Genomic DNA, 21,284 nt, shown 5'->3' on the forward strand with positions numbered 1-21,284 from the left:
ACATTGTGCACAGTAATGAATTAGACATTGGCCGTGAATACTTTTTAGGTGGCTCGTCTTGATCTGCGCCTTCGTGTGTTGTTTACGAATTTGCTTTTGTAAAAGTTTTTGAAAGTTGTTCATCAGAAACAGGAGATTGGTTATCGACTGGAAACAGAGGCGCTAGTCTTGTCAAAGGACGTCTTAGAGTTTCTGAAGCCATTTTAACATTAACCATGCGGACAAGACCGTCATCTCCCTTATATACCTTTGAAATACGTCCAAGCGGCCATTTTAATGTAGGAACATTATCTTCCTTGATGATTACAAGAGTACCTTCTTTTATATTTGGATTGGCTGCTTTCCATTTGTGTCGACATTGTAGTTTAGTGAGGTACTCGGTTTTCCAACATTCCCAAAAGTCCAATTTGAGGCGAGAAACTAATTTCCACCTTGTCACCAGATTTATATTTCCTGATTGGACATTTGCATCTGCCATTGCTGTGAGTGGTTCTCCGATTAAGAAATGACCAGGTGTTAGTGCTGACAAGTCATTCGGATTACTCGACATAGGTGTCAATGGTCGAGAGTTTAGTATTGCTTCGACTTCTAGTACCACAGTCTCTAGTTCCTCATATGTTAGTGAAGTCGTCTTAATACTTCGTATCAATAAGTGTTTTGCTGATTTGACTGCTGTTTCCCACAGTCCACCGAAGTGTGGTGCACGAGGAGGTATAAATTTAAATGTTATTCCTCTTTCATTACATTCGTTAATTATCTTCTCTTGTGCCTTGTTTGCTTGAATTGAGTCTGCAAGTTCAAGTAATTGATTGCTTCCTTCCACGAATTTTGTGGTATTGTCACAAAACAAATTTTTGCAGTGTCCTCTTCGAGCAATAAAACGTTTCAGCGATCCGATGAATGCATCTGTGGTTAAATCGCTAACTACTTCGAGGTGAACTGCCTTAGTTGTAAAACAACAGTACACAGCAATGTATGCCTTGTGTGGTTTCTTCCCTCGGATTCTGTAATGTATCCAAAAAGGTCCGCAAAAGTCCACTCCAGTGGTGAGGAATGGTCGCCCAGGTTGTACTCTTGTCGCTGGCAAATTACCCATCAGTTGTTCATAAAATCGTGGTCTTACTTTAGTACAACGTAAACAATGTTGTACTACTGACCTTGCCATCAATTTGCCCTTAATTGGCCAGTATCTTTGACGCATGTTAGCTAGGAAAGACTGCGGCTCACAGTGCATGTATTTCTTATGGACTTGTTCCATTATTAATTTGACAATGGGGTCGTTATAAGGCAACAACATAGGATGTTTGGCGTCATACGATAATGAGGCTGCATCCAAACGTCCACCAACTCTTATGATGCCCGTATTATCAATAAAAGGTGCCAGTGATGCCAATGCACTGGACTTATTTATTCTTCCATCAGATTTCATAATTTTGATTCCATTTTTAAATTCTGCATATTGAATACTTTTGATGATGACCTGATGTGCTGCATCTAGATCATCTGGAGTCAAAAAATTGCTTGAATGATCATTTTGTTTCCTTCTGGTTCTTTTTACGAATCTTAATATATACGATAATATCCGTTGAAGTCTTCCAAATGAGTTGTTGTGTCGTATTGAGTATATGAACTCTCCAGGATTGGCTGTGCCTTCAACAACAGACAATGTAGATACTGGAGTTTCCTTCTTCCGTTCAGGATCAATGAGGGTTTCGGATTTTAACGTTGATGATGGTTTTGAAGGCCACAGTTCTTCCCGACCATGCAGGAACATAGGTCCATAAAACCACATACTTGATGACTGTAGTTTATGGGGTGCAAAGCCTCTTTATAAAATGTCAGCTGGATTGTGTGCCGAACTGACGTGGCGCCACTGACTTGTGGCTGTTAATTGATGAATGTTGCTTACTCTGTTTGCAACGAAAGTGTGAAATTTTGATGATGGAGAGTTGATCCATGATATCACTATTTATGAATCACAAAAGAACGTCTGGTAATTTCTTATTTGTAGGTCGTTCTTTATTCTTGTTGCTAGTTCTGCGCCAACCACAGCTGCACAAAGTTCGAGACGAGGTAATGTCAACCTTTTCAAAGGTGCAACCCAAGATTTGGCGCACAATAGTCGTACAATAATTTGACCATTCTGAAGTGTTGATCGCAAATACGCTGCAGCACCATATGCCTTTTCTGATGCATCTGTAAAGTTGTGTAATTGAATGTTGGCAGGAACTTCGCCTTTGAAAATATGACGAGATATCTGCAGACAATTTACTTTTGTCAAATTTTTCCAGAACTCTAACCACTGTTTATGTAACTCAGTCGGCAGTTTTTCATTCCAATCCATCTTTAAATTCCATAATTCTTGAATAAAGATCTTTGCCATCACCACAACTGGTGACAAAAGTCCTAGTGGATCGAATAGCATTGCTAAATCTGAGGTTGCACTGCGCTTCGTCGTGCTGCAAACAGGTTCCAATTTAACCTTGACGCATAAACTATCAGATTTTGGACACCAGGATAATCCAAGAGTTTTTGTTGTATCGTTATTATTTTCTAAATCTAAATTGACTTCTAGGTCATCGTGTGGAATTCCTTGTAGTAAACTTGGATGATTTGCGCACCATTTTCGCAATTTAAAACCGCTTGCTGTCAGTATTTTGTTAAATTGACTCTGAGTTTCCAACAATGTTCTCAGACTATCTGCCCCGTGTAAACAGTCATCTACATAGAAGTTTTGTTTGAGAGCAGATGCACCTAATGGATAATTTTGCATATTGTCATCAGCTAAAGCTTGCAAACATTTGATTGCTAGATACGGTGCTGATCTAGTACCATATGTTACTGTGTTGAGTTCAAAGTACTTTATAGGTTGACTTGGTTCATTTCTCCAAACGAGAAGCTGACATTGTCTGTCTTTTGGATGTACAAGTATTTGTCGGTACATCTTTTCAATGTCTGTTGTAAACACATAACGAGGAAGACGGAATCCTAATAAAATAGATAGTAATTCACTTTGAACAGTTGGTCCGATGTGTAGTAAATCATTGAGAGATTGCCCTGATGGTGTTTTGGATGCATCAAATACCACACGTAACTTGGTGGTGGTACTGTCGGGTTTAAACACACAATGGTGTGGTATAAAGTAATGTGGTGACATAATCCTTTCAATATCTATTTCGGTCATATGTCCCAATTTTTCATATTCATCTAAAAACCCTACGTATTGTCGTTTGAGGTGACTATCCTTTGAAAGTCTACGCTCTAGTGCTAGAAATCTATTTGCAGCAATGTCTTTCTAATCTCCTAAAGCGAATCTGTCATTTATAAAAGGAAGACGTACAACGAATCGTCCCGTAACATTCTGATATGTAGTTTAGGTGAATTGAGCTTCACATTGTTGCTCTGCTATTGACAAGACCTTTGAGTGAGTATCAACTTCTTCAACCTTCCAGAGTTGTTCTATTGCATTTTCTAAACAATCTTCTGATGCTATTCCACATGTTGCAATCATTGTGTTAGCATTTTGGATTTTTCCAGATACGATCCATCCGAGCACAGTGTTCTGTAGAATTGGTAGTTCCCTTGAAAGTTGTATTTGACCAGGACTTAGGAGTTGATGATAAAATTCTGCTCCAAGCAACATATCAATTTTGTCAGACTTATGGAATGTGGGATCTTCTAATTGGATGTTATTGGGCAGATTCCAATTTGAAATTTGTAAGTGTTGCGATGGTTGATTGGACACAATTTTTGGCAACACAATTGCTTCAAGTATTGTTTTGTAATCGGTCACTTTTGATTGCACAGAAAGTGTTGTACGACTTTTAGAACTCAATTTACCTATCCCTATGCCTTCGATGCAAATTGAACTGGAGCTTACTTGCAGACCCAATCTGGATGCCAGTCGTTCAGTCACAATATTTATTTGTGAACCTGAATCCAATACTGCTCTGCACTAGACTGTTCTTCCATTAGAGTTGGAGGCTAAAAGTTTTGATGACTACTATTGCAAGTAATACATTTTGATCCTGAGTCTGTAGCTGCAAGTGCTACTGCTGGATGTCGTGGTTTGTGACTTTGTTTGTGGTTTCCATTCATCATTGATTCGAATGCCTGAAATCTTCCTTCTAGGAACCGCAATAATTCTTTTAATGAAATTATTCTTCGGCTGTCTTCTAACGATTGCTCGAATGCTGTATGTGAAGCTTTGTCTAGCTTTCTAATAATTACGTGAACCATTATGGCGTCCCAAGATTTAACATCAATACCTTGAGCTGCTAATCCATAATAACATTCTTTTGTAACATCATGTATGTCCTTAAGACTGCTTGCTGATTCAATTGTTATATTTGGTTGTGATAACAATTTATTTAGTAATGCTGTCACCAAGAGTCGTTTGTTGTCATACCGATTTGACAGAATATCCCAAGCTATATTGTAATTTTGCTCGGAAATTGGCAGATGCCGTATGAGGGCTTTCAGCTCACCCGCCAAATTTGTAGATAGATGGAACATTTTGTGGGCTGCGCTTATTGATTGATCATGGATCAATTGTTGAAACAAATCTCTAAATTCAATCCATTTCAAATAGTCTCCATCAAATGTTGGTAAAACTATTTTTGGACATCTGATTTGTTGAGTTGCTGCAGGCCCCTCTGACGTCAATCCTTCAGTTGGACTGTGTTGTTTTAAATATATCAATGCGTTTTGGGCATCTTTATCCATTGAATAATATTGATCTCAAGTATATCCGACGATGTCTTCTGCGTCGGCTGACCATATTTCATCATTGTTATCCCTCAGATCCTTCTGATATTTTTCTATCAGAGAATATTTCAGATCATAATAACTAGGATGATGTTTTATGGTAATTTCCTCATAAATTTCATCTATGCTTGCGCGTAATGCATGCATTAATGAGGATTGCTTTTTGATGTCTCGCATGAGCGATGTAGCTTCGTTTGACCCTCTTGGGCTTACTACTGGCTTCCCGTCCTGTGGTTTTGGGATTAGCCTTGATTTCTCCAACTTGAATCGTTCATCATATTTGACTACTAGATTGAAGAATTTTTCAAAGTAACCTGTACTGAAATACTCGTTTTCGAGTTCAGGTTGTAGCAATGCTTTGATTTCAACATCATTTATTTCAAAATCATTTCATAGGGAGTTTAGCTTCTTTAGTCGGTCTTCATAGTAAATGGAATCCTGCTTCCGGATACTAGAGTCCTTTTTAAAATTGGTTATCAGCCGCTCAATCTCTGTACCGAGCTCTGACTGCTTCTTTAATAACGCATCCATGGCGATGTTTGAATTTTCGGTCCGAAAATTCCAATAAATACTTCAGCTGCTTGATGAGTGAAGTACACCTGATTATGTCCTTTTTGTAGACTGTTGACTCCTTCGAAGTGTTCTTCGTCAGGATAATGAAATGAAAATTGATATTATATCAATAATCACGTCGGGGTCACCAAAAAATGTACGCTACTTGGTGCTAACCCAGATCCTTAATCTGTGTTAGCTTGGTAGCCAATTTTTATGTGTAAACTACTTGTATTTTTTATGTTGATTAGTTTGAGCACTTGAAACCCAAACTAATCGATGCGAGAAAGTAAGAAATGAAAGTTATAATTGTTTTGTATTTCAATTCTGTTCCTTCTCCTTTCTGAGCTTTATTAAAATTGTTTCTTCTATTTATACAAAATTATTTCTTAAAAAAGCTATTAAATTATGCATTAATTAACAATAAATATTAATGCATAATTCACAAATAAATAAATTTGCCTACCCTGTGCTGACATAATTATAGGCCAACATATTACACACTTTCTTCAGTGCATTGACCAACAAGAAAAGCTGATAATGCAAAATTGCACTTTTCGTTGGTCAATGACTGGTCGCAGTGTTGGCCCAAATAATATGTAAACACATGTAACCAAATATCATAACAAAAAATAAAAATATAAAATAATATTAATTAAATGCAAACATAAACATAAGGTAAGTCAGAACTTGACACCGGGGAAAATGTTGGCAGTAATTCTTGAGGAACCATGGTCTGTTCTTTGCGCTGATTTCATAGGACCATTACCACGCTCAATCCGTGGCAACACGATGGCCTTAGTATTTTTCGACAAATTCTCGAAGGAGAGGAGGTAGAGGAGGTGGAGGTAATTCCTATGAAGGCAGCTACAACGGCAGGGGTAAAGAAAGCGTTTAGAGAAAATATACTGGCGCGATTTGGTGTCCCGAAAATACTAATAACCGATAACGAAACACAGTTTACAAGTCACCTATTCCGACAATTTGTAAATGAGCTAGAAATTACGCACCAGACCACCGCCCCATATTCGCCCCAGGGCAACCCTACGGAGCGTGCGAATCGCACCATAAAAACAATGATCGCACAAAGCACAGAAATAGAGCAAAGACGTTGGGACGAGGCTTTGCCAGAAATAATGGTAGCTATAAACTCAAGTATTTCTACTTCTACAGGTTTCACGCCAGCATATGTCGTCCAAGGGAGAGAACCTCGGTTACCAAGAAACTTATACGATGAGGTAACTCTGGGCATTGGGAAGAAGTCGGAATCACCAGATAGTAAAGCACGTCGGCTTATCGAAATTTGTGGGATAGCCAAACGAAATATGGTAAGGGCAGCACAAGATCAATCAAGACACTATAATTTACGCAGACGGGAATGGAAACCCGAACTTTGCGAGCTGGTATTGACTAAAACACATCCACTATCAAAAGCACAGGAAGGTTTCGCGGCGAAAATTGCACAAAAGTTCATAGCACCTTTTGAGATCATTGATTTTACGTCGCCACTCATAACCAAGTTGCGGGAGATATCCACAGATAAAATCGTCACGTCACACGTGAGCCAATTAAAACGATATCAGGTCTAGAATTGAGAGCACTCCAGCTCTCAATTCTAGGCCTGCGCGTAACCTCAGTAGACTAGGCCTGGACTGAAAAGATGAGAAATTGTGGCGTTTCATTTAATTCTTTATAGTTAATTTTATTGCGAAAGATTACACCTGGGAAAACAGTTCTGTCAAGCATACAATAAATAGGTGTAGCGCATAATGTTATTGAGTTTTGTTATAATATACCTTTCCACCTTGGTTTATCAATTCATATCAACCACGGTTATATATCTAAAGTCATACTACTCCTGAATTGTTCTATATCTATTAAATAAATACTAAATAGGATTTTAAAGTCATGAATATATATCTTTTTTTAAAAAAATAGTAAAATAAATAAGAACACCTTGTAATTAAATAAATACTAAATACGATTTTGAAGTCATGAATATATTGTTTTTAAAAAAAAAAAAATAAATAGTAAAATAAATAAGAACACCTTGTAATTAAATAAATACTAAATATGATTTTGAAGTAGGGCGTATAACCAGATTGTAGACTTCATTGTAATATTGTTAATAATAGTAAACAAAACGAAAGTAAAAGAAAATATGTGTAAATTATGTTCATCGTTATGGAACTAAAGTATATCAATTTTAATGAACTAGTGAATTGTATTGTTTATTACAACCTATATGATAAAAATTGTTATTGTAATTTCATAATTGAATTATAGTTACAACTGCATATTCCTGCGTCTTCGGCTTAATTCGCGATAATTAGAAAATCTGTGCTTGGCTACGTCAAAACCCAAATTCTACGAATATTACATCTTGTGTTTATCAACAGTTGGTGTTTTTAATAAATTCAACACGCTGGGGAATCATAGTTACAACTCCATATTCCTGCGTCTTCGGCTTAATTCGCGATAATTAGAAAATCTGTGCTTGGCTACGTCAAAACCCAAATTCTACGAATATTATATCTTGTGTTTATCAACAGTTGGTGTTTTTAATAAATTCAATACGCTGGGGAATCATAGTTACAACTCCATATTCCTGCGTCTTCGGCTTAATTCGCGATAATTAGATATCTTTGCTTGAATACGTCAAAAACCAAATTCTACAAATATTATATCTTGTGTTTATCAACAGTTGGTGTTTTTAATAAATTCAACACGCTGGGGAATCATAGTTACAACTCCATCTTCCTGCGTCTTCGGCTTAATTCACGATAATTAGAAAATCTGTGTTTGGCTACGTCAAAAACCAAATTCTACGAATATTACATCTTGTGTTTATCAACAGTTGGTGTTTTTAATAAATTCAACACGCTGGGGAATCATAGTTACAACTCCATATTCCTGCGTCTTCGGCTTAATTCGCGATAATTAGAAAATCTTTGCTTGAATACGTCAAAAACCAAATTCTATGAATATTATATATTGTGTTTATCAACTGTTGGTGTTTTTAATAAATTCAACACGCTGGGGAATCATAGTTACAACTCCATATTCCTGCGTCTTCGGCTTAATTCGCGATAATTAGAAATCTGTGCTTGAATACGTCAAAAACCAAATTCTACGAATATTATATATTGTGTTTATCAACACTTGGTGTTTTTAATAAATTCAATACGCTGGGGAATCATAGTTACAACTCCATATTCCTGCGTCTTCGGCTTAATTCGCGATAATTAGAAAATCTGTGCTTGACTACGTCAAAACACAAATTCTACGAATATTATATATTGTGTTTATCAACAGTTGGTGTTTTTAATAAATTCAATACGCTGGGGAATCATAGTTACAACTCCATATTCCTGCGTCTTCGGCTTAATTCGCGATAATTAGAAAATCTGTGCTTGGCTACGTCAAAAACCAAATTCTACGAATATTATATCTTGTGTTTATCAACAGTTGGTGTTTTTTTTAATAAATTCAACACGTTGGGAAATCATAGTTACAACTCCATATTCCTGCGTCTTCGGCTTAATTTGCGATAATTAGAAAATCTTTGCTTGGCTACGTCAAAAACCAAATTCTGCGAATAGTATATCCGGTAGTTGAATATATCGAACAAGATAAATTCTATTTATTTATAAAAATTGTTTATGTATTTTTTGCCACAAATAATATTTCTAGAGAAAATGAATTGTAACTAAAGTTAACTGGATTTGTACATATTGAACAAGATAAATTCTACTTATTTATAAAATTGTTTATGTATTATTTTTATAAATACTATTACTAGAGAATATGAATTGTAACTAAAGTTAACTCGATTTGTACATATCGAACAAGATAAATTCTATTTATTTATAAAAATTGTTTATGTATTTTTTGCCACAAATAATATTTCTAGAGAAAATGAATTGTAACTAAAGTTAACTGGATTTGTACATATTGAACAAGATAAATTCTACTTATTTATAAAATTGTTTATGTATTATTTTTATAAATACTATTACTAGAGAATATGAATTGTAACTAAAGTTAACTCGATTTGCACATATCGAACAAGATAAATTCTATTTATTTATAAAAATTGTTTATGTATTTTTTTTCTCAAATACTATTTCTAGAGAATATGAATTGTAACTAAAGTTAACTAGATTTGCATATATATTGAACAAGATCAATTTTTTTTTATTTAAGAAAATTTATTTATTTACCTTATGTAATGCTATTTTATGTAATTAATTGAATTGGAATAATATATAATATATACCAAGAATAAAGAACAGGTGGATACAAAAGTTAACGTGGTGTTGAATAGAACAGAGACTAGGGACGAAAGAATCATTAGAAGTTACGCTGGGAATCGGAGTCGAGTCCAAAAATATAAATTGTCTTGTGAGAACCCTGGATTATCCCAGCTATAGACTGCCTCACGTAAAGGGGTTCATTACAATACTTTCTTTCTCGTACGTTTGTTTACAACACAACTTTTGCTTTTTTACATTTTAAATATAAAACATATGCTAAATATTTGGAAATAGCTTGTTTGTTTACATAGTTGAAATTTTGGTAAGTCCCTTTGTAGAAAAATTAGTTTTAAGGATTGTAATCGATATTTTTCGTCTTAAATGACGTAATGTGAAATATTTTTATATTCGTTTTATTATAAGTGAATGAAAGAACAATTTAAATATAATGTTGTAAAATATTTTTTATATTCCTTTCATTATAAGTACATACAGAAACAATTAAAATATATAATACACTGTGAAATATTTTTAATAGTCGTTTTGTTATAAGTGAATAAGAGAACAATTCAAATATAACACTGTGAAATATTTTTATACTCGTGTATCCATAAAATATTTATTCAGTGAAAAAAAGACAATCCAAAATATCGTCATAAATTATAGTCCGATATATACATATAATCTACAAAATAATTGTTGGAAACAATTATGCTTCATAATAATTATAGATCCAGTGGATTCTAATAAGGCGCATTAAAAAACAAGGAGCAATTTTTACATATATGTAATTCAACAGCCAATTTATTTACCGCAATAGGATCACAGAGATCTGAAGATCTCTAGTTACCGCTAATTAATTAATTTGTCTTATAAATTATTTAATCTTTTTTATTAATCATTGGTTATTCATTTTTCTATTTTCGAGTTCTAATTTCTTTTTATGATATTACTTTTTGTTTGTTTTAAATACATTTTTCCTTTTGCCTATATATTTTAGTAATTTTTTTTGTATATATTTCTGCCTTTATTTTGTGTTTTTAAATTAATTTGTTTCTTCATATTGTAATGAACCTTTTTATCAGCCGATGTTTCGCTCGCCGGATCCCAGAGTCGTTACAAGAATATTTCTTTGTAACCATGAATCTTCTCGAATAATAATTTTAAAACCGGTTAATTTTATTTTAATTCCCTTATTTTTTTATAAATTTTCACAATATGTATTACTTATTTACTAACAACATATATTGCAATATACATATAGTGATCATTGAAAAAACTGATCAATGGTGAACTAGGAACCAACGCTACCGACAAAGCTGCATTGCTAAGGATCAGTGTTACCGACTGGGCTACACTGGCGGACTAGAAAGCAACGTTAATAAATTTCTTAGTTACCTGGTTGAATATTACCTTTGGTTCTGCGAAGTGTTCTGCTCAGTGGCCTGTAATCAAGTGTCCATGCATTTGCTTCGATGCCCACTTCTCTAAGTGCTGCGACCAAGTCCCCTTTTACTTGCTCTTACTCCTCCTTTTATATAAATCTTGCGAAACGGGACTACTAACTTCCGAGTGCACATTGTGTAAATTTCTTATAAGTTGTTATTGCCAACTCTTTTAAATAAATGACACTCAAAAAAAATGAGAAGTGTTACTACTTAATTTATATTTCACGAAGGATTATTGTTTTTTTGATTTTATTAAACTAATAACTTAATGTTATTAATAATTTATGTTAACTTAATAATACCTTAAGCGTCTTCATCCATTCTCCATTCTCACGACATGACCAAGCCAGCGAAGCCGCTGGATGTTAATGCGCTGAATTACATCACTGTCGTGATAAAGCTCGTACAGCTCGTGGTTCATTCTAATGCGGTAGTCGTCGCCACCTCGTAGAGGACCAAAGATCTTACGAAGAACTTTTCTCTCGAATACTCCCAGTGCTGCTTCATCATTCTGTGATAACGTCCATGCTTCTGCACCATACAGAAGCACGGGGAGGATGAGCGACCTATAGAGCGTAAGTTTCGTTTGTCGAGAGAGGGCTCTACATCCCAATTGCCTGCTGAGCCCATAGTAGCACCTATTAGCAATGGTGATTCTTCGTCTGATCTCCAGACTGACATCATTTGTATTCGTTACGGCGGCGCCAAGGTAGATGAAATCCTTGACAGATTCGAAAGTATAGTCGCCAGTCACTAGCCCGGTGTCCGAGCGACGCACATTTCTACCAGTAGCCGACATATACTTCGTTTTTCCCTCATTCACCGCTAAACCCATTCTTGCAGATTCCTTTTCGATAGCAGCAAAAGCAGCTGTAACATCACGCTAGCTACGCCCAATGATGTCAATGTTGTCGGCGTAAGCAAGGAGCTGGACACATTTGTAGAATATTGTTCCATTACGATGAACACCTGCCCTGCGCATGACCACTTCCATGACGAAATTGAAGAGGTCACATTATAAGGGATCACCTTGTCTGAAGCCTCGCACGGTATCAAAAGGTTCAGAGAGACTCGATCCTACCTTGACGGAGTTACGGGTATAACTCAGCGTAATTCTGCAAAGTCGAATTAATTTTGCAGGGATATCGAGCTCAGACGTTGCGCGATCCCTAATGGGGCTATCGAAAGCTGCTTTATAATCGACAAAAAGGTGATGAGTGTCGATGTTATGTTCATGGGCTTTTTCCAGGATTTGTCGCAGTGTGAATATCTGATCAATGGTGGAGCGACCAGGTCGAAAGCCGCACTGATAAGGTCCAATCAGTGAGTTGGCATGTGGCTTCAACCTTTCACACAGTACAGTTGAAAGAACCTTCTACGCGACAGATATTAGGCTAATCCCGCGATAGTTGGCGCAAATCGTCGGGTCACCTTTTTTCAAGACAGGACAAAGGGTACAGAGATCCAATCGCTGGGCATACTTTCATCTAACCATATTCTGCAGATAAGCTGATGCATGCACCCTATCAGCATATCGCCGCCGGCCTTGAACAATTCAGCAGGCGGGCCATCTGCGCCTGCCGCTTTGTTGTTCTTAAGTCGCTGTATAGCAACACGCACTTCGTTATGGCTAGGTGGTGGAATTTCAACGTCATCATTTTCAATTGGGGATACAGAAGGCATTTCTTCAATGGCAGAGTTGATGTTGTTATCGCCAGATAGTAGTTTGGAGGAATGCCCCTTCCATACTTTCAGTACATTCTGCGTATCTGTAACCAGATTACCATTTTCGTCCTTACAGGTTGATGCACCAGGCTTAAAGCCTTGAGTCAGACGGTTGACTTTTTGATAAAATTTACGGGCATCATTCCTATTTCTACACACCTCGATTTCCTCTCGCTCGCGCCTTTCTTGATCTCGTTTCTTCCGTCTGAATAGGCACCTCTCTACCTTCCTCATCTCCCGATATTGTTCATGCACGGTTCGCGTTGCTGCTGACTGCAGGGTCCTTTTATAGGCCGCGTTCTTCGCAGCAGTAGCTTGGCGACATTCTTCGTCGTACCATTGGTTTCGCCGTGGGGGACGTTGGAAACCAAGGACATCTTCCGCTGTTGTGCGTAGGGAGTGAGAGATATGTCCCCACTGTCTACCGGCATTATCGGGACGGGAGGGTTGGTTGCTTAATCGGCTAGAGAGGTGAGTGGCGAAGACTTCGGCTGTCTCTCGTGATCGCAGCTTACTAACGTCTAGTTTTTCTGAACATTGGAGCGTACATTGTTGGCGGTACTAAGCCGCATGCGTACATTGGCGGCGACAAGGTAGTGATCTGAGGCGATGTTTGGACCACGGAATGAACGCACGTCCAGCACACTAGAAGCGTGCCTTGCGTCAATCACGAAGTGATCAATCTGGTTTCGTGTTGCTTGATCGGGAGATAGCCACGTTGCCTTGTGAATATCACGGTGTGGGAATCTGGTGCTACATACTACCATATTTCGCGCCGCAGCGAAATCAATTAGCCTTAGACCGTTGTTGAAGATTGATGCATGGAGGCTAAATTTTCCGACAGTTGGACCAAAGACTTCTTCTCTTCCGACCTTTGCATTAAAATCCCCAAGAACAATTTTAACGTCGTGGGCGGGACTCATAAATTTCCTCGAGTCTCGCGTAAAAGGTATCTTTGGTCAAGTCGTCCTTTTCTTCTGTCGGCGCAAGTTACATTCTCATACCTCTTGCATACCTTAGTATGCATTTTATTTATGTTTGTATAGACATGCATATTTTCATAAATATCGTATTAACGCGAATATGCATGTTGATATAAATATTAAGCTGTCTACTATAGCGTTATCTAGGTAATGCTATTGCAAAGACAGCAAGCATCAAATTCGGTACCCAGGTGCAAAAATCTGCTGAGTTAGATATTTTGCATTTCAGGGTTAACTGAATTTGATTATGTTTCTAGACTTAAGGTATTGTTTAAGAAATATTTTTAATTTAGTCTTAAGATTCAATTCAATAAAGAAACATTAAATTTTGTGTCTTTATTAAACATAATTGGCGCAGTCGACGGTGATTTGTCTCAAGACAAAAAGAGAACCTTAGAAAAAAAAACAAATCGGTAATAAAGTGCAAAGATTATCTATATCTAAAAAGTGTACTTTAATAAAAAGTTTTAAGAAATAAACGCTAATAAACTGCAACAACTATTTGTATACAGAAGTTAACTTTAATAAAAAGCAAATTCTTAAAAAAAAAAGTGCAACGACTATTTATATCTAAAAAGTTTTGAATGCGGAGAGTAAAAGCATTCGACTTAAATCGACCAATTATGAGCAACGAAATGGAGCAATTGCAGCAAAGACTTCAGGAAATGGAGGAAGTTATAAAGAGGCAAGAAGCTAAAATTCTGCTCCACGAACAAGTACAACAACAAGTTCAACAAGTGCAACAACAACAAATACAACAGCAAGTTCAACAAGTACAACAACAACAAATACAACAGCAAGTTCAGCAAGTACAACAACAGCAAATACAGCAAAATATGCAGCAACATCAAGGGCTTCTAGCACCAAAAGATATTTTGACGCCATTCCGCCAAATAAAATGCCTCAACAAGGATCATGATGCCATTGCTTTTATAGCATCAGTAGAAGCTGTCATGGAACTATGCCCACCAGAAAATATCAATTAACGAAGCTAGCAATGACCATTATAATCAACGAGAAGATAACAGGTGATGCCGGCAACTATATTCGAGGACTTGGACCAAATACAACCTGGGACCAAGTTAAAATTAAGCTAATGGACTATTACCGACCGAGGGCAACATATGGTGATATTTACAATAAATGTCGCAATATAAAAGTAAGTAATTTAAGAGATTTATTTTCTTATTTTGAAATGGCGAGGGCAAAACTTAATAAAATATATACATTCGATAATAATAAGCCAGACATTTATGAACCAAGTAGAGTAGATAGGGACTTAGTAAACATTTTAATTGAAAAAATTGACATACCCTTATGAACATATATTGATCAAAACAGTACATTTAACGATGTTATTAGGAAGTATACGCAAATTAAAGCGCTAGACGATCCACGAACAATTCACTTTAATTATAGACTGAAAAGACCATTACAGTCACAATACTATAATAAACGAAGTAACCAGACACCATCTGCACTTAATAATCAATATAATTACAGCAGTAATTTCAGGCGAAATAATCAGAATGATAATTCAACACAGTCAAACCAAAATAATAAGTTCAATAATTCAATTCAGACTAGAAACTCACATATGAGTGTTGATACCCAAAATACTAGACGTAGCCAAATTAATAAAAGAACTGATTTTCAGCCAATGGATATTGGTAATGTAGAGGAGGATGTAAATTTTTTCAACCTGCCTCGATCTGCAGATTGCCCATAATAACAATAACAATTGGTAGCAAAGAAATTAGATGTCTCATTGATACCGGTTCTGACACTAGTTTAATTAAACCAAATATTCTCAAAGATCATTTCACTGAACAGAAACTCCCAACACCCATTTGTTACCGAACAATAAATGGAATTAATCAGGTGACACATAAAATAATTACTTCTATACCTGGAGAGTTTAACGTCTCAGGTACCTTCCATTGGAAGGTAATTGACTTCAGTAGTAAAAATTATGATGCCATAATAGGACAAAATTTTCTCATCCCTCTTAAAGCTAAGATTGATGAAGAGAATAAATTTGTCAACATATTAGGCAATACTATACACTTTAAAAATTTTAGCCCCTATAAAAATCAGGAAATATGTACACTTGAATTCAGTGACATAGAAAATTTAGATTTGAGACATTTAAATTCTGAAGAAAACCAATTATTAAAAAAATTATTACAGGACTTTAGTGAACTATTTTTCAAAGAGGGGGATAAACTCTCTTTTACCCACGAAATTAAGCACGAAATTGTTACTACAAGTGATCGACCTATTTATTCAAAAATATACAGATATCCACAAACTCATGAATTAGAAATTCAAAGGCAGATAAAAGAAATGTTGAAGCATAATATAATTAAAAAAAGCAATTCTGCTTATAATAGTCCCTTGTGGGTAGTCCCAAAAAAAGTGGACAAATCTGGTTCTCAAAAATGGCGGATCGTAATTGATTACAGAAAACTGAATGAAGTTACTGTAAATGACAAATTTCCAATTCCTAATATAGATGGAATTTTAGATAAGTTAGGTAAAGCTCAATATTTTTCGTCTATAGACCTTGCCAAAGGCTTTCATCAAATTTTGATGCATGACAACGATAGGAAGAAAACCGCATTTTCGACCCCGTTAGGTCATTATGAATTTTTGCGGATGCCTTTTGGGCTCAAAAATGCCCCATCCACCTTTCAACGACTTATGAATTCTGTGCTTCGAGAATTTATAAATAAAATTTGCGTCGTTTATTTAGACGATGTATTAATTTTTAGTACTTCCTTGTCTGAACATATGGAGAAAATGAAAAAAATTTTTCTAAAACTAAAAGAAGCAAAGCTAAAGATCCGATTAGAAAAGTGTAGTTTCCTAAAAAAAGAAACCGATTTTTTGGGGCATATTCTTACATCTGAGGGCATAAAGCCCAACCCAAATAAAATTGAAGTGATACAACAATTGAAGCTGCCTAATACACAAAAACAAATTAAATCCTTTTTAGGAATTTCTGGTTTCTATAGAAAGTTTATAAAGGACTATTCTAAAATAGCCTATCCAATGGTTGCATATTTAAAAAAGAATGCAAAGGTTAATTTAAATGATCCAAATTTTATTATTTCATTTGAAAAACTAAAAGATATCATAACAAATCATCCCATTTTAAAATATCCTTTATTCAATAAACGTTTTAAACTCATCACTGATGCCAGCAATTTTGCAATCGGCGCAGTTTTGACTCAAGAGGGTCACCCAATTTCGTTTGCTTCGCGAACATTAAATGACCATGAAAAAAATTACTCCACTATTGAAAAAGAATTATTAGCAATAGTGTGGGGAGTAAAGTACTATAGACCTTATATTTTTGGGAGAGAGTTTGATCTGCAAACAGATCATCAGCCACTTAGGTGGTTACAAGTAAAAAATTCTGGTAAGGATATTAGTCCTAGACTGCAACGATGGTTAGTGCAGCTGGGAGAGTACGATGCCAAAATCGATTACATTACCGGAAAAGAAAATAAAATAGCCGATTTTCTTAGTCGAATTAATTGCGATGAAATAAATATGTTAGATTCCGAAAATTTGGGTTTCACCTTGGATGAAATGTTAAGAATCAAAAATTTAAGCGCCGAAAATCAACAAAACCAAACATCAGTTTCCTTGGAAGTACAAGCTAATAACTCCCAAGATAATAACACGAATTTAGAAGAAAATGATAATAACCATAATGTATCAGTTGAAGGCGAAACTATTCATTCTCAGGTAGAAAATTTTAATGACCATTTTAAAATTCTTGATACCATTGTAAACCGTTTTAGGAAACAAATAATCTTAGTAAAAACCAAGACAGTTGAAGTAATCAATATTTTCAAAAACAAACGAGTTTTTATCGATAAACGGGATATTATCTCTGAAAATGTTATTAATATAGTACGAAGACATTTTGATAATGTCAAAGTCGCAATATACTCTGAACTTAATCATCATGAATATAATAAGTTACAATAAATTTTATTAAGTACATATTCAAATAATCAGAAAATGTCCTTTGTGAAGTGTAGCTATTTTGCCAAAGATATAAAGGAAGATCATGAACTAAAGAAACAGATAGCATTTTTTCACAAATATGAAGTAGGACACTCGGGAATTATTCCAACTTATGAGGGAATGAAGCATAAGGTTTACCGTCCACAACTGAAAATTAGAATTCATGAGATAATCAATAATTGTGATATTTGCAATGGAGGGAAATATGACCGAAATCCTATTAAATCAAAATTTCTATTCACCCAAACACCCACAACTGTAAATGAAATTGTTCATATAGATACTTACGTTAACAGTAAGCAATCTTTTATAATTTTTATTGACAAATTCTCAAAACATGCAATCTTTTTCAATTTACCTGACAGAAATAGTCGAATGATTGTAGAAAAAATAAATAAATTTTTAGCCATAAAAGGGCATACAAAAACATTTATTTTTGATAATGAGTTTAATTCCAGAAATGTTCGTGACTTTCTATCTGCTAAGGGTATAGACTACCATGCCACAAAACCTAACAGTCATACAGGGAATTCTGATATTGAAAGGTTAAATAATACTCTTACTGAACGTATAAGAACCTTAAATTTAGCAAAAAAACTTTCAATCACAGCTCAAATGTGTAAAGCTATAAAATTCTATAATAATTCTTATCATAGTACAATAAAAGCTACGCCATTAGAAGTAGAATATAACAAAATCGATCACAAATTAATTAAAAAGCGAATGGACGAAGCAAAACTTTTTAGAATTTCCAAAAGAAACCGAAACCGAGAAAATTATACAGAAAACCGTACAGAAGGATTTATTAAGAACTATAAAAATGTTAGGCATAAAAATGAACCTAAATTCATAAAAAGAAAATTAGAAAATATTCACACATCAAATATAAAAAGATCATATAAATTTGCAGATCCTGGCTTTTGTAATGACTCTGATGATGCTCATAACAGGAACCCAACAAATGTTACAAGTCTCCAAAATTACTGAGGAAATTGGTTACACTCAAATTAGATTGAGGGAAGTAGAAATAATTAATGACACAATTACAATTGTACACATGATCGATCCAAATGAAATTAACTTGATAATTACACAAATCAAAGCAAATATACAGAATTTAGAAATTTTTAACAAAGATTTATTATACAAAGAGATAGAAATACTCCAAGCCAAAGTAAAATCAATAACTACATCTTCAGAAAGTGTTAGGCAGAAAAGAGGGTTGCTGAACGTCGTTGGTAAAACATATAAATGGTTGTTCGGAACTATAGACGATGATGATCGTCAGGAAATATTAGAACATTTGCGACAGAAGAAAATAATCATAATTCCATTACTACAATAAACAAACAAGTCCAAATAAATCAATACTTTAATGAAAGCATGGTTACTTTAAAAAACAATGTAGAAGAAGACAGAAAAAAAAAATCAAAACCATTTATGAACAAATTAAATTAAAGAATAGTGAAGTTGTTAAATATTTATTATATATTGACCAAATGCAAAAAATTAGGTTTTTAGAAAATAGACTCAACCAAATACAAGACAATATATCAGCCGCTAAACATAAAATGTTACATCCAAGCATATTATCCACTGAAGAAATAGAACGTTTCAATATTGATTTTTATAAACTTAAGTTATTAAAATTAGGTATAATGGAATATAAAAAATCTATGTTAATTTTTGCAATTAAAATACCAACAAATTTTATTAAAACATTTGTAAAAGCTATAGTACCAATGCCAAATAAGGAATTTATGAAAATTAATGTAAAACTTGAACATGTAATAGAAATAAAAAATATTGTATATACTTACGAAGAGGAAATGGATTTAAAAAACTTAAAAGAAAGTCAAAACTGTATTTATTATCAAAATTGTGTATTAAAGTTTAATAACAAATTCGAAATTTTAAATATGGATGAAGAAACTTTTGTAATTAAGAATGCAAAGAATGATGTAGCAATTCAAGATTGTGATGATAGAAATGTAATTTTAAACAAGAATTATTTAATATCAATATATAATTGTAAAATAAAAATAAGACAATTTGTTTTCGAAAATAAAAAAAATGATGGCACAAGACAAGTTCTATATTCCGACTACCAATGTCAATATCACTTTTCCAAAAGAAATTAATTTCAGAAAAATCGCTATTAAAAATTTTGAAAATATTAAACAAATTGAAGAACTAAAATTTCATCAAAATGTATCTTATGGAATAAGTGGATTTTTAATTTTTGTAATAATATTTGCAATAGTTGTAATATTTTTTTGCATAAAAAAGAAAAATAATATTAAAATTATAAATAAGATTCAAGAACATTCATCTAAAGACATTTAATTAGATGAAATTAAGAAAAAATATTTAACGGAGTAACGAGATCCAGGAGAATCTCGAATCAAGGGGTGGAGGAGTTACATTCTCATACCTCTTGCATACTCTTAGTATGCATTTTATTTATGTTTGTATAGACATGCATATTTTCATAAATATCGTATTAACGCGAATATGCATGTTGATATAAATATTAAGCTGTCTACTATAGCGTTATCTAGGTAATGCTATTGCAAAGACAGCAAGCATCAAATTCGGTACCCAGGTGCAAAAATCTGCTGAGTTAGATATTTTGCATTTCAGGGTTAACTGAATTTGATTATGTTTCTAGATTTAAGGTATTGTTTAAGAAATATTTTTAATTTAGTCTTAAGATTCAATTCAATAAAGAAACATCTAACTTAAATTTTGTGTCTTTATTAAACATAATTCGCGTGAGCGCAGATTAACGTGATGTTAAAAAATTTTGTCTTGATACGGAGTGTGGCAAGCCTTTCGTTCACCGGTGTAAATCGCTGGACTAATTTTGATAGTCTCTTGCTTACCACAAAACCGCATCCAAATTCACGTCTATTTGCATGGCAGCTGTAGTATACATCACAGTTTGCTCTTTTAGAGCAGCCTTGTCCTGTCCATCGCATTTCCTGGATGGCGGTGACGTCAGCCTTACATTTACTGAGGGCTTCCGCCAGTTGGATAGAGGCACCTTCCCTATAGAGGGTCCGGACATTCCAGGTGCATATCCGTAAATCATAGTCCTTTAATCGTTTGCATTGGTCGTCAACGTTATTCGGTTTCCAGTTCCGCGGCACTCTTGCGTCCTTCATTGGTGGTTGATTTTACGTGACGGGTACCAAACCCTGTACACAACCCAAATTTAAAGTCCTGGGGATGAGACTCGCCGTATGCACTATTAGTTCATTACCCAGCGGATGCCAGGTAACTATCCAGGGGTGCCACGAGGAGGCTGTGCGACAACTTGGATTGAGGACAACAAGAATTGCGCTGGCATTTTCCATGTTAAATGCAATCAGACACGTTGCCTTGTGTACTCGCTCCCAGGGGCACGCGGGCCTCCCCCCCAATTTTACCTAATCCCAAAATCAAAAAAAATGATATAAAGAAAATAAAACACAAAAAGATAGAAAAATTATTTTCAATTATTTAGTCAT

At 34.8% G+C, this 21,284-nt stretch overlaps 3 protein-coding genes across 3 annotated transcripts in view; 2 read left to right on the forward strand and 1 right to left on the reverse strand.

Annotated features, from left to right (window-relative positions):
- Window positions 1–24, forward strand: part of LOC119666093 — a 2,985-nt gene extending 2,961 nt beyond the window's left edge. Inside the window, exon 2 of the mRNA XM_038075369.1 lies at window positions 14–24. Within this exon, the coding sequence (XP_037931297.1) occupies window positions 14–24 (11 nt within the window). The remainder of the gene's footprint in view (window positions 1–13) is intronic.
- Window positions 25–82: 58 nt separating this feature from the next.
- On the reverse strand, window positions 83–1,792 carry LOC119666094. Its single transcript, XM_038075370.1, has one exon. It carries the CDS (start codon window positions 1,790–1,792, stop codon window positions 83–85), a length of 1,710 nt encoding a protein of 569 aa, XP_037931298.1.
- A 4,384-nt stretch (window positions 1,793–6,176) lies between these two features.
- Window positions 6,177–6,908, forward strand: LOC119666095. Its single transcript, XM_038075371.1, has one exon. The coding sequence runs from the start codon at window positions 6,177–6,179 to the stop codon at window positions 6,906–6,908; it is 732 nt and encodes a 243-aa protein (XP_037931299.1).
- Window positions 6,909–21,284: the final 14,376 nt, after the last annotated feature.

Source organism: Teleopsis dalmanni, chromosome 1, assembly GCF_002237135.1.
Source record: "Teleopsis dalmanni isolate 2A chromosome 1, ASM223713v2, whole genome shotgun sequence".
Lineage (NCBI taxonomy): Eukaryota > Metazoa > Arthropoda > Insecta > Diptera > Diopsidae > Teleopsis > Teleopsis dalmanni.